At 39.5% G+C, this 14,424-nt stretch overlaps 2 protein-coding genes across 6 annotated transcripts in view; one reads left to right on the top strand and one right to left on the bottom strand.

Annotated features, from left to right (window-relative positions):
• Window positions 1-14,424, top strand: part of DNAH1 (dynein axonemal heavy chain 1) — a 123,157-nt gene that overhangs the window by 83,518 nt on the left and 25,215 nt on the right. For all 5 annotated transcript variants that reach the window (XM_080995344.1, XM_080995346.1, XM_080995345.1 and 2 more), the window contains 7 exons: window positions 136-332; window positions 2,008-2,143; window positions 6,768-6,976; window positions 7,679-7,850; window positions 8,161-8,352; window positions 10,135-10,245; window positions 11,561-11,746. In XM_080995344.1, the coding sequence (XP_080851470.1) occupies window positions 136-332; window positions 2,008-2,143; window positions 6,768-6,976; window positions 7,679-7,850; window positions 8,161-8,352; window positions 10,135-10,245; window positions 11,561-11,746 (1,203 nt within the window). The remainder of the gene's footprint in view (window positions 1-135; window positions 333-2,007; window positions 2,144-6,767; window positions 6,977-7,678; window positions 7,851-8,160; window positions 8,353-10,134; window positions 10,246-11,560; window positions 11,747-14,424) is intronic.
• Window positions 13,164-14,418, bottom strand: LOC308471410 (HAUS augmin-like complex subunit 3). Its single transcript, XM_080995401.1, has 2 exons — window positions 14,254-14,418; window positions 13,164-13,994 (listed from the first exon to the last, which is right to left on the bottom strand). The coding sequence occupies exons 1-2, from the start codon at window positions 14,368-14,370 to the stop codon at window positions 13,779-13,781; spliced, it is 333 nt and encodes a 110-aa protein (XP_080851527.1). The 5' UTR covers window positions 14,371-14,418; the 3' UTR covers window positions 13,164-13,778.

Raw genomic sequence — 14,424 nt, 5'->3', positions numbered from 1 at the left:
GGTATTTTTTTCACCCCTGTCTTCCCTTATTGACAGGATCTGATGGGCATAGAGGTGGATGGCCCATTGATGGCCTTCTCAGAGAGGCATGCTTAGTTCCTGCTCCTATTCTTCTTCCTCTCTTTTTGACTATAGCTTATGCACGTGATTGAGGAGTACATGGAGGAATACAATCAGATCAATACTACCAAGATGAAGCTAGTTCTTTTCATGGACGCTATGCAACACATTTGCCGAATCACCCGTATTCTGCGCCAGGCACTGGGCAATGCTCTTCTCTTGGGTGTTGGTGGCAGTGGAAGGCAATCTCTCACCAAATTAGCATCTCACATGTAAGATATGAATGATATTAAAGGTTTCTGAGCCAGTGGATAGTGACAGAATGATCAGAAAAGCAGTGAGTTTGGGTTTGGGTTTTTTAGGATTTATGTTCTTCATTTCTACTTCTGAGTTCAGTTTGCTCACATCATATGAAGAAAGCTTGACACTGTTCACATCATTTTCCAGCTGTACAGAAAGTAACCATAGTGAAGAAACTGGGATTTCCCTTGCCTTCCCACCCAATGTACGTGAATGCCTCCAGGTCCACCTCGCATCCACTTTATAACACTGGAATATGGTCTTTGGGCCTATGCGCATAGAGCCTAATGGGCACAGGCCTAATCTGTGTAACCATTGCCTCTCAAAATGGGAAGGGAATTGCTCAGATTCTGGCAATATGCATTAGACTTCCGCCACATAGGCCCTATATTCTTATTCTTACTCGACTACAAGTGATCACCAAAGAAGAAGAATATTATTATTTATTAAAAGTTATACCCTGCTTTTCATATCTGGGTCTCAGCTTACAAAAATTAAAATATAAATGCTTAGAGAAGCTTTGGTATGTCCCTCACTAATTACCTTCTCCAGCAACATGAGAAAAAGCTGTTATGTTCTACCCGAATGGTAGGAATGGTTTCACTGGTTGAAGGTCATCAGCCTCACCCTAGTTTCTTAGCTGCTTTGGTTAAGTAGTTTTTTTCTAGTTCTGCTGTAAAAATTGTTAGATTCTTATCTTAGGGTCACTCTCGTTGTTTTAATTTGCCCTTCACCCTAAAGCTCCAGGGTAGGTTACAACAATTGTTAGAGAAGTAGATGTTTGTTTTCTCTGTTTGTGTTTTTGTGTCTTGGTCAACTGACCTGTTTGAGTATGGCAAGGATGCAAACTGGATTCTGCAAGCTGCCTATTTCCCTCAAATTCTTTTTCCTGCCTTTGACCACAAGGTGGCCCCGTAACTCTCACAGATTACCTTCTTCCAGTGATACAGAACTACCACTCAGTTAGCAACCAACAGTTCTTTCTGTATCTTTCTTCCTTGTATACGTATTAGCATCATAGCTGTCAACTTACAGATTTGAAAATAAGGGACCAGCAGCCAAAATAAGGGACCTGCAGCCTCACCTGTTCCAGGCACTCCAGTCTTCCTGTCCTCCTGCAGTCTGGTCAAACTCATGCTGGTAGCTTCGAGAACACTGTCCAACCAACTTTGTAACCAGAGGTTCAACTGAATAGACTCTGAATCACATGCACCACAAGGCCTATGCAGCCTCAACTTAAGATGGCTCACCGGCCTGGCTTTGCACTGCAAAGTTTGCAGCAGCACGTGCAACAAAATGGCGTCCAGCATTCAAAAAACCCCTCAGCTTGCATTAACTAGCCACACATAAGGCATGCAAGCTCCACCCCCCAGTCGTTCTTAGACTTCTTATTGGGTGAGCAACACAGCCAAGCAACACAGTTGGAGCCTCCCTCCTCCCTGGCCAGCAGGGAGGGAGGGAGAGGAGCTGCTTCCTTTGAAATTTAAGGGACATCATTTAAGGGACATTTAAGGGACATCCATCAATAAGGGACAGCAGCGGGACATGGCGCTGGAATAAGGGACTGTCCCTTCAAATAAGGGACACTTGACAGCTATGATTAGCATATTGTAGACCATGCCCTGATTATAATCATTTCCTTTTTAGAGCTGATTATGAATGTTTTCAAATAGAACTTTCCAAGAACTATGGGATATCTGACTGGAGAGAAGACCTCAAAAAGATCATGCTGAAGGCTGGTCTGCAAAACTTATCCATTACCTTTCTGTTTACAGATACGCAGGTAATTGAAGCTGTTCGGAATGAAATTTCTTCTTGTGCTGGATAGCTAAAACTTTAAATGAATGTTGCTCAGATTTGTACCAATTTTGTCACTCACATCTATTGTTTTATTTTCCCAACTAGTCTTAGCTTAGCAAGTTTAGTTGAAAAACTGAACTTCTATGTTTTGAGAAAAACTGTGCTGTGCCTGATACCTGAATGACATTTCTCTTGGTGGTACTAAGAACTCTTAACTGTTAAGGAGTTAGATTACTAAACATGTTTTGTTTTTTTTATAAGATATTTATTAAGATTTTCAGAAAATTACAATATAAAAATGAAAAAGAAAAAGAAGATACAAAGTTACAATATAAAAATAAAAAAGAAAAAGAAAATACAAAAAAAAAATGATTAAAAACCACTCAATTTTTCCATTACTTATTTTTCCTTAGCTTGTTTACCGGACCTCCTCATACCTCCCTTTTTTGTATTCCAGTTCAATTTGTTGGTTCAGCAAATCCTTACCCTCTTTATTTATCCTAATCTTTGGTCTTAAAATAGTAACATTAGATTTTTACCTATTAACAACCCATTTTTCATATTCCCTTAAAGCATTACAGCTGGAAACCACTTAATTTCTATCCAACATCATTCTAACATTCATTAATTTTACAATATTTCTGTAGATAGTCTTTGAATTTCTTCCAATCTTCTTCCACCGACTCTTCTCCCTGGTCTCGGATTCTGCCAGTCATTTCTGCCAGTTCCATATAGTCCATCAGCTTCATCTGCCATTCTTCCAGAGTGGGTAGATCTTGTGTCTTCCAATACTTTGCAATGAGTATTCTTGCTGCTGTTGTGGCATACATAAAAAAAGTTCTGTCCTTCTTTGGCACCAATTGGCCGACTATGCCTAGGAGAAAGGCCTCTGGTTTCTTCAAGAAGGTATATTTAAATACCTTTTTCAATTCATTATATATCATTTCCCAGAAAGCCTTAATCCTTGGGCACGTCCACCAAAGATGAAAGAATGTACCTTCAGTTTCTTTACATTTCCAGCATTTGTTATCGGGCAAATGATAAATTTTTGCAAGCTTGACTGGGGTCATGTACCATCTGTATATCATTTTCATAATATTCTCTCTTAAGGCATTACATGCCGTAAACTTCATACCTGTGGTCCATAACTGTTCCCAGTCAGCCATCATTATGTTATGTCCAACATCTTGTGCCCATTTAATCATAGCAGATTTCACCGTTTCATCCTGAGTATTCCATTTCAACAACAAGTTATACATCTTTGACAAAATCTTAGTTTTGGGTTCTAACAGTTCTGTTTCTAATTTTGATTTTTCCACCTGGAAACCAATTTTCTTGTCCAAATTATATGCCTCCATTATCTGATAATAATGAAGCCAGTCTTGCACTTTGTTTTTTAATTTCTCAAAACTCTGCAATTTCAGTCTATCTCCGTCTTGTTCCAAAATTTCCCAATATTTCGGCCATTTGGCCTCCATATTAAGCTTTTTCAGAGCTTTTGCTTCCATCGGTGACAACCACCTTGGGGTTTTATTTTCCAATAAGTCCTTATATCTTATCCAGACATTAAACAACGCTTTCCTGACAATATGGTTTTTAAATGCTTTATGTGCTTTGACCTTATCATACCACAGATATGCATGCCATCCAAATACATTGTTAAAACCTTCTAGATCCAAAATGTCAGTGTTTTCAAGAAGCAACCATTCTTTCAACCAGCAAAAAGCTGCTGATTCATAGTAAAGTTTAAAGTCTGGCAGGGCAAATCCACCTCTTTCCTTTGCATCTGTTAATATTTTAAATTTTATTCTAGGCTTCTTGCCCTGCCAGACAAATCTAGAAATATCTCTCTGCCACCTCTTGAAACAGTCCATTTTGTCCACAATTTGCAATGTTTGAAACAAAAACAACATTCTAGGCAATACATTCATTTTTACCGCAGCAATACGGCCCAGCAGTGAAAGCTTCAAATTTGACCAAATTTCTAAATCTTTTTTCACTTCAACCCAGCATTTTTCATAGTTGTCTTTAAATAAATTCCCATTTTTTGCTGTCATGTTAATCCCCAGGTATTTAACTTTCTTAACCACTGTTAAACCTGTCTCATTCTGAAACCTCTCTCTCTCCATTGGTGTTAAATTTTTCTCTAAAACCTTAGTCTTTAACTTATTAAATTTAAATCCTGCAACTTGACCAAATTCTTGAATGAGTTCTAAAACTATTTTAGTACTAGATTCTGGCTCCTGTAACGTCAATACTAAGTCATCTGCAAATGCTCTCAATTTGTACTGTTTGGCTCCGACCTGTATACCTTTAACCAACCGATCCCTTCTGATCATATTCAGCAGAACCTCCAGGACCAATATAAAAAGCAATGGGGAAATTGGGCAACCTTGTCTTGTCCCTTTTTCTATCCTAAATTCTTCCGTCACCACATTATTTACTATTAGTTTAGCCTTTTGTTCTGAATAAATTGCACTTATACCGTTTTCAAAACCTTGGCCTACCCCCATCCCCTGTAGGTTCTTCTTCATAAAACTCCAAGAGATATTATCAAAAGCTTTCTCCGCGTCCACAAATATCAAAACTGCTTTAGTATTTATGTTCACTTCTAGTTTTTCCAAAATATCAATTATATTCCTCAAATTATCGGACAAGTGTCTTCCCGGGAGAAAGCCCGCTTGGTCTTTATGAATCTCTTCCATCAATACTTTTTTCAATCTCTTGGCCAAAATGTCTGTGAAAATTTTGTAATCCACATTAAGTAACGATATGGGGCGGTAGTTCTTAAGCTGAGTCTTTTCAGTCTCTGTCTTCGGTATAAGTGTAATGTACGCCTCTTTCCAAGACTCTGGTGCCCTTTTCCCTTCCAATATTTCATTGCAGACTTCCTTTAAAGGTTGTAATAACCACTCTTTCAAAGATCTATAATATCTAGAAGTCAGCCCATCCGGTCCTGGAGATTTGCCTAATTGCATGTTTTGAATGGCACCTTCTACTTCCTGTTCAGATATTTTATAGTTCAACATTAGTTTACTTTCTTGGGAGATTTTTTGTAATCCATTTGTCTTCAGAAATCGGTCTATGTCCATTTCTTTCTGTGGCCCTTGTGTATATAGTTGTTTAAAATACCTCTGGAAACAGTTTCTAATCTCAGTTGGGTTGTGTATATTCTTTCCTTCCACTTCTAAATTTGTGATAGTGTTTAATTTTTGTCTTTTTTTCATTTGCCAGGCCAGCAATTTCACACATTTGTTAGCAGATTCAAATGTTTTTTGTCTCATTTGTTTGATTTTCCATTCTATTTCCTGGTTCATCATTTCCATATATTGTACTTGATATAACTTTATTTCTCTCAAAATCTCCTGCGACTTTGGTTTTGCTCTCAATTTCTTTTCACTTTCTTTTATTTTCCCCAAAATTTTGTCTTTCTTCTCATTTTGACTTCTCTTCTTTATTGCATTCTGTTGTATCAGAAACCCTCTCATGACAGCTTTGCTTGCGTCCCAGATTACTCTTTTTTCTACATTAGTGTTCATATTTATTTCAAAATAGTCTCTCAAGGTTTTTTGGGCCTTTTTATACACTTCTTCATCTCTAGATTACTAAACATGTTGGCCAAATTTTACACACATGGGTGCCAACAGGTAAGAATCACAAATATAAATTACACTGATATTTGAGTACCCTGCAAACCAAAAATTGCATAGTGCCTCTGCGGCTTATCCAGATGATCTGTGGTTAGATATGTTGCAGTGCAATCCTGTGGAATAATCCCATTTACACAACTTGTTGAAGGACGACAACCATACTTCTAGGTAGTTGTGTACTGCAGTCAACTATATCATACAGGCTCTCTGTTAATAATAATAATAATAATAATAATAATAATAATAAAGCAGGTGGCTTACACAATGGTGTGGCACTGTGCATAAGGGAAGGAATATCAGTTTCATGCACTGGGTCATGCACTCAGCATTTAAAACATTGAAAACATTGCTAATAATGAGCGAAATAACACATTAGAATGCATAGAACGGCATAAGTATTGGGTGGAGGAAAGGGAGAAAATTCTCATTTCAAGCAATATCTAATAGGTGTCAATGCCTCCTAGTAGCAATAAGTGTACCATTGGAGGGGAATTTGCATTTTCCCAGGTACAAAATACAGCCCAACTAGTATTGGAGAGATGTAATGTCTCTAAAACAGATGTTTAGGGTTGATGGATGGTAAGTGGATTGCAAGTAATAGATAGGAAGTGCATATTTTTTGTCTTAAGAATGAAATGCCTAGAAAAGTGATCAGAGTTTAGGACTGGATCCAAAAGATGGGTCTCAAATGTTAGTCTAATTTCTGAATTACTACTTCACATTAACAAAGTAGGGGTTTCGCACTATTCTCTCTCTAATGCAGATCTCATCCCATCAGTTAGGCTATTTCTCATTATTTACACAACCAGTGTTCTCACTGTGACTTACATTTCAGTGATTTTCAATAGGAAAATCTAAGTCACGAAGACGAGATCTTTAGTGGGTAAGTAGATGAGGTTAAAATGAAAGGCACAACATTATTACTGCCGATAGAAGCCTTTTAATTTTTTTCTTTAGATTAAAAGTGAGTCCTTTCTTGAGGATATCAACAACCTGCTGAATTCAGGAGACATACCCAACCTGTATGCCCTGGATGAACAGGACCAGATTATGACCACTATGAAACCGTTAGTGCAGGACCAGGGGCTTCAGCCTACCAAGGCCAACCTGATGGCTGCGTACACAGGGAGAGTACGCAGCAATATCCACACAGTCCTATGCATGAGGTATGAGCTAGCCTAGTCCATTGGGCTAAATGGTGAAGGGGGTCTCTCCAAGCTCCCAAGAGCTTTCCTTACTATCAGTGGTGATCCATGCTACAGGGGGCTGGAATATAGCAGGAATGGGGAGCCTGTGATCCTTCAGATATTGTTGTTTTTTTTCTTCACTCCTATTTTCCGTACCCTTGAGGTTTGATGTGACTTTTTCAATTATATTTCGGCTAATAGTCTTATAGCTGTGCTATAAATCTTCAAAATAAATATCACTGCATTTTGAACGCTGTATCCATAGGAGCCATGAAGTTGTGTTGCCCACAATTCTTAGACGGATCAAAGTGTTCACTTACAAAGCATAGTGCCTATTCCTTCAGGAATAACGGCACATACCATAGTTACAGCCTTTAGTTCCAATACACATGTAGAAGAGATCTGTAGGGCACCTAATTTGAATGTCAACATTTGAGATGATTGCCTTGTGGAAACATTAATGAGTATAAAGGCTTTGCTGGTGAGGTGAGAATTCTCCATCCCCAGTGGTTTAGTGTAGTATATTAGTATAAATTTTAATTGTGGTTTTCTGAATGTGCCTAGCATGGCCTATGCTGTTAAAAGAATTCCCTGCAGTACATCCCAACTAGAGATATTTGACTTAGTTGAAGTCTATTCTAATAAGGTTTTCTCGTTCTTTACTGCTTCCTCGTTCTCCAGTCCTATTGGAGAGGTATTCCGAGCACGGCTCAGACAGTTCCCATCTCTGGTGAACTGCTGTACCATTGACTGGTTTAATGAGTGGCCTGCAGAAGCCCTGGAGTCTGTTGCTGCTTCCTTTTTCAATGAGATCCCAGATACTGATGCCACCCCTGAAATTATGCAGGGAATGGTAAGTGACCTCTCTTAAACATGCTCACAACCTCTGATTTTACATATGTGCAAGGAGAAACATGAAAAAGAGAGCAGCTATCTAATAATTGAATGTTTCGTTATTAGAATTCATATTGTATGAGTCCCTGCTAGTGTTTCAAATAGCTGTCACTTCTCCAATTGGTCCCTGTGTTTCAAGGAAATACTCATTTCATAAATGTTAGCATTACACATTTTGTGCATCTTGCATGTAGCACATTTCATAGTCATTCTCTGCCTTCTTTCTGTTGAGAAACCTCTTTCCAACGTCTATTTCCTCCCCCTTATAGATTGAGATGTGTGTAGAAATCCATCAGAGCGTAGCACTTAAGTGCAAGGTGTATCTGGCAGAATTGGCAAGGCATAATTATGTCACTCCCAAAAGCTACCTGGAGCTGCTCGGCATCTTCACCACCTTGATAGGTGCAAAAAAGCAGGAGCTCAAAGTTGCCAAAACCAGGATGAAAAGTGGATTGGACAAGGTGAGTTGCTTCAGTCTTAGGGTTCTATCACATATGTTGAAGACCAATTTCTCCTTTTCAGCAAAGCACATCATGAAAGGTTCCCTCCACCACCACACACTAATAAGTTTGGAATATCAGCTTGGGCCTGATGTATAGTGTGTCACTGTGCTGATTACTTGCAAAAGCATTGTCATTGCTTGTGAAAGTCAATGTTTGGAAGCCTCCTGTAGAGAAACTATCAATATTAGGTAAAAAGTGGTCTGGGATAATTGGAGTTGTAGTTCTGTAACATCTGGAGGGCCACAGGCTCCCCATCTCTGAGATGCATAGTATTCAAGTCTTGATGGTCATCTACCAAATAGCTGTTCAAACTGTTCAAACTGTCAGAGTTACTAATTCGTGCTAAGAAGACAGTGATATATACATGCAAGGTTCCAGCTTTTATGTACAGGGCAATAACATCCAAAGTGCTTAGTTTATGATAAGTTATTTAGTGGACATTCCTTTCAAACTTGTTGGTCCATAAGGGTTTGGAATTCCAACAGAAACCTGTTGATTGGCTGAAGGGAATATTACACCAGGCTCAGGACTGTAGGAAGATCAATCTTCAGTAAGTTCAGTGAGGGAATTCAGAAGGAAGCCTAGAGAGAGAACCCGAAGCTGCCCCAGCTGGCAGCTGATGAAGAGAGGTCAACATGGAAGGCTCTAGATGCTCAACAAAGAGGGTGCCTGTATGACTATAACTGGAATAACAGCATGCATCACATTAAACACTACCAAAATAAGACTAAAGAATTATTTAACACGTAAAAAAAATAAATCAGAAAAACACCCAGAATAAAATCCAGCAGAATAAAATATCTGAAAAACACTCAGAATAAAATTCAGCATGTAGCCTTCATATTTTAAGACAGCGATCAGATCAATTAACATGCATCTTCCAAAAAGCCTACAGATATGTTTTTCTTGCTGACTGAAAACTGATTTGCCTAATTATATTTATTTATTTAAGGTAAATGCTATGTCAATGGTGTTAATTACCTCGAATCATTATACACCCAAATATCATTAGTGAAAGTCAATGTATCTGTATTTGGGTGTGAGAAAAGACTTGCCTTACCCAAACTGGTGCCCTCTAGCTATTGCTGAACCCTCAACTCCCATCAGCTTCTGAGAGTTGAAGGGCACCAACTTGGGAAGGCTGGCATAGACTCTTTTCTTCACTGTGTAAATGTGTAAGGCTATAAAAGAGAGAGAGAAGGAATGAAGATAAAGCCACATATATTGATGTTCTCTTTTCCTTTACTGAGTGCAGTTCACCCTGGTCTTATGTGAAACTGAGACTTTTAGTAGCACATTATACTTTATATTTAAAAAAAACAAAACCCACAACCTGAAGCAAGCTTTGGGCATATAGTGCTACTCTTAGGAAATGCTGCCAGTTTTCATGCAGAAAAGTGGCAGCATGGAATAACAACAAAGAAAAAGCAATGGTAAAATAATGTTTTAAAACATGACTGGGCCAAGTAAAAGTTAAGCAGTTTTAATACCATTGATTTTGGTGGGGGAATTGAGCACCTGCGTAGAACTCTGACACTGAATTAACTGTGGCTTGGACTGGAATGTGCTGTAGAATAGAAGAGACTTTCCAGTGGAGCCCAGAATAAACAACAGGTTGTCTTTTCAAGCAGCTTGAAGCTACTTCTGAGGTTTTTCCTTTACTATCTGTACTGTTTTCAGATTATTTTCCTCTTCGCTAGACACGTTCAATATGAGAATGACTTTCCCCTCCATTTCTAGCTTTTGCGAACTGCAGAAGATGTAGCAAAAATGCAGGAAGAGCTAGAATTAGCACGCCCCCTGCTGGCTGAAGCTGCCCAAGACACACTGGTAACCATGGAACAGATACAGGTATGCAGTGGGCCTTCAGACACTGTTGCAAAAGAGACTGATGGTGCCCTGGTAAAACAAGAAGGGGAAAGAACCTGATCATTGGACTTTGTTCTGATACTTTGCCTTGTTAGCTTTAAGCTGGAGAAAAAGAGGCCCATATTGCATCTCTGCCTTGTTTCCACACAATACAAGTCCTACAATTAAAATACAGTGGTACCTCAGGTTACATACGCTTCAGGTTACATATGCTTCAGGTTACAGACTCCGCTAACCCAGAAATAGTGCTTCAGTTAAGAACTTTGCTTCAGGATGAGAACAGTAATTGTGCTCCAGCGGCGCAGCAGTAGCAGGAGGCCCCATTAGCTAAAGTGGTGCTTCAGGTTAAGAACACTTTCAGGTTAAGTACGGACCTCCGGAACGAATTAAGTACTTAACCCAAGGTACCACTGTAATGGGGCAACATTTGCCACAAGGACAGAAAACTTTTGTTGTTCTTTACTGCAAAAGGGGGTGCCATTTGGGCTTGTTCTTTTGGCTCCAAAATGGCATGACCTGGCCTTTATACTAAACTCCAAATATTTAACCTTGCTATGTGAGGTGTGATGCTTATTTCAGACAATCATGTTCATAAGAAGGGCAATCTCTTTATCTTTAGCCATGCGTGCACAATAAAGAACTTGAATCTACCATATACTACTTCCCAAGTGAGACAGGTAACCAAACATTGCAGACTATCATTCTGTATCAGCAGTGTTCCTGTTCAGAGTTCTGGTCAGCCATATCTGCTCCTGGCTCTTTTGAGAAAAGCATGCCCCTTGGGTTGTTGTTGTTGTTGTTATGCTAGAATGTTTTTATGCTTTGGCAAACAATGACCTCTTTAACACATCGTGGTAAAACATAATTAATAGTTTACTGTGAATACACTAATCTTGCCTGCTTTTTTCGTTCCTGCAAGTGAGCAGGAGGAAAACAAACAAACCCCTGACTTAAAGTTTCATCTGAATTAGTGCTCATGGTTTGCTTTACTCCAAACAAACATTGATCTGTTGTCAAAGTTTTCCTTTGGCTTAATGTGGGCTTGGGGCTTTTTTTCGGGGCTGGGGTGGGGAGTGAAACAAGCCACAATCCTGTATTCAGATGTAATCCTAAAACAACTATTGTGGTTTGTTCCCCCCCCCCCATGTGCTAGTGAGAGCCATGTATTTAGGGCTAGCCGTTAACTATGGTTTACCATGGCAGGCAGACTGGGTCTCTGACTGATGCGGAAAAGGTGCTTCTAATCTAGCCAGTCCTGAAAGCATTCATGATTCCAAATACCTTTGTGCTGCTGCAGGTAGACACAGCTGTTGCAGAAGAAACACGGAATGCTGTGCAGGCAGAGGAAATGAAAGCCAAAGTCAAAGCTCAGACCGCTCAGGCTATTGCTGATGACGCACAGAAGGACCTAGCAGAAGCCCTGCCTGCCCTGGATGCTGCCCTTGCCAGCTTGAGGAACCTCAACAAAAATGATGTTACAGAGGTAACAGAGTTGAGAAAGAATAGCTTTTAACAATACTTTCAACAAGAACACTAGTTATACCGTCTGTGCTTTACCATGGATACAGGTTCAATAGTAACACCCCCTAAACACCCCACCCATTCTGATTTTCAAACTTTTTTTCCTTGTAAGTGAGTTGTAGCAGCTTATTCCCTTTGATGGCTGTCCCTGAAGAAGAAGAATCTAATCCTTTTCAGCCAAAGTTATGTAGTGCCTTTAGGTACTGCACACTGGCAGAGGGGTCATATCCAGCGTGCACACTCTCTCACCCACGTCCCAGCCATCACATACACAGACATGCAGATGCATATACACAGATCAAACATTGTTCCTCACTCATCAAATGATAAATCTGATGAGGAGGGATGAAAAGCAGTCTGCACCTGCCGGAGAGGCTGAAACGATGGGTATCAGCATCCCTCTACCACCTTAACTCTTTGGACTCGAATGGTTCTATAGTAATGTTACCATCTGGCTTCATTTCACTAGATGAGAAGAGTAAGGGAAGTAAAAACATAGTTTCACATCACACAGCACAATCCTGTTTGTGTCATTTCAGAAGTTAGTCCTATTGAATTCAAAGGCCAACTCCCTTTTGAATAGATTGAGCCACTGCAAAGCTTCCTAGCTGGAAAGAACATTGACAGCTGCTGAATACAAGCAGAAAATTAGTGCTACAGATCCTTGTCTCGTTTTCTGTTCACTGACATTTGAAGGTACATGCTGGGTTACTACCTGCTATTATCTGGCACTTCCAGAACATTTAGAAGGCCTGTTGTCAATTATGTTCCCCCTGTTCAAGTACTGTTCCAAGAGTTGGGTTTATTTAGCCAGCTGTCAATTTGACTGATGTTGTAGTCAGTGCCTAGAGATGATCTTAAGAGTAGAGTCATATGGAGATTTTTTTTAATGCTCTAGATGTGTATTTTTGCTACGCATGTGAAGACTTATTGTTAGTTGGTGCCCACCCCAGCAAGTAGCTCATCTGTATTGTCAGGTGGCAGCAGCAAGTCACCAAAAGCAATGTATAGGTGTATTCAGATATGTGCAATATCTTTTAGTATGTCTTAAATGCATAGTGGAAAATGCAGTTATATTGAGCTACTGGTGTATGAAAAGAGAGCCCCCCCATAACCTTACTTCAGAATTCTGGAAACAAAATTATATTGTAACTTATGATAAAATGTGTGGATCCTGTTGCCAATGAAATTATCTAAAAATAGGCTTCTATAATAAGTGATTATGACCAGTTTCCACCAGGATTCTGCAATGCCTGTCACCATAACCTATTTGAAAGGTAAAGGGAGAATGTGATTCAATAATTATATTGCAACATCAGCATGTTTCTAGGCTAGTTGGTATAGCCCTTTGCCTAAACAAATAGTTAAAATTAAAGTGAACATTACTTTTATTAGCATATTTCAGTGAATTGTTTTCAATATAAAACAAGCAACATGCCTGAAACTGGTACACATTATATTTTCAACCATGGAGCTTCTTGTATTACCACAATTTAGGACAGCAAAAAATGGACCCTGACCATTAAACAAAACATTCTTGATTGTGCAGCCATGTTCTTTCATCACAGTTTTTTGAATAACATCAGTAATTGAGATAGAAAAATAGGTAAACAATAAATATGCAGGCAAGCAGAAAAGGGCAGCACCCCATCTTAGAAGTATGCACTGTAGCTTTTAGTTTTAACCAACATCTCAGACCACCCATCCATCACTACTTCCATCACTTTACTCAGACTCTGGAGGGAAAAAACAGACTGTAGTTTAAGAGCCTTTTTTACCAAGTCATTGTAGGGAAGAAACACTGTATATGGAATTACCGGTAGGTCCAAATCTGTCTATTTTACAAAGAGAACATAGCAATGTAAGCTTTCATGAACAGGATTCTCCCTAAGGAGACTTTCCACTCAGTCTAGATGACAATAAGATGTGAGTACCTTCAAGCAAGCTGGAGGACTATTTTCTACTGAACTACTCTCATGTGACTATACCAACACCTAAGAAAATGCCAGGGTCTGTTTCTCAGCATCTTGCACCAGCTCCTTCAGTTGTTCTGGGTTAGTGAAGAAATGCATGTAGAGGCTGCGCTCAGTTTGCTGAAAGTGACTCCGCAGGGATTTTTGCTTGGCCTTCACATCACTCAAGGTGTCCATTAGCATTTGGTAGAGTTTGGCTTGTGTGGTGTAAAGCTGCTCCAGAGGTTCTTCTAGTCCCTGTAGAAAACAGGTGTCAAATAGGGGTTCAGAAGAAGCAGCACATATTTCTCCAATTTTTCATCATTTAGAAGTTTCACAGGGAGGGAAGTTTGCTACTTAAGGAGGACCAGGAGTCCCAAGAGTACAACACTTAATGGTGTAGCAAAAGCAAAGATCATTGTGTGCCATTAATTTGGTCTATTCTTGTGATTATTAATAGATAATATAGCAAGAAAAATAAGATTCACACACATGATGGGCTACAGCTTTTGCTTACCTGAGCACGAAGCATTAGCTGGTTGCAGTCACCATACATCAAACAGTGAAGTACCTCATTGTCAGACTCCAGTTTAGGAAGCTGAGAGTGTGGTGTGGCCAGCTGCACTTTGAGCATCCTGAGCTCCTGGCATAACCGGGAGCCCCAGCCTGCCAAGGCCCCATAGGCATG

The sequence above is a fragment of the Podarcis pityusensis genome, assembly GCF_964106645.2.
Source record: "Podarcis pityusensis genome assembly, chromosome: 2".
NCBI classification, from domain to species: Eukaryota; Metazoa; Chordata; class Lepidosauria; order Squamata; family Lacertidae; genus Podarcis; species Podarcis pityusensis.
The sequence above is the reverse complement of the archived record's forward strand: the minus strand, read 5'-3'. Positions and strand labels throughout refer to the sequence as shown.

Excerpts from the sequence above, each read along its gene's own strand:
- LOC308471410 (XM_080995401.1), bottom strand. The coding sequence starts at position 14,370 with ATGCTCAAAGTGCAGCTGGCCACACCACACTCTCAGCTTCCTAAACTG. Across the intron at positions 13,995-14,253 it reads AGCTAATGCTTCGTGCTCAG|GGACTAGAAGAACCTCTGGA; the intron begins GTAAGCAAAAGC and ends TGTTTTCTACAG.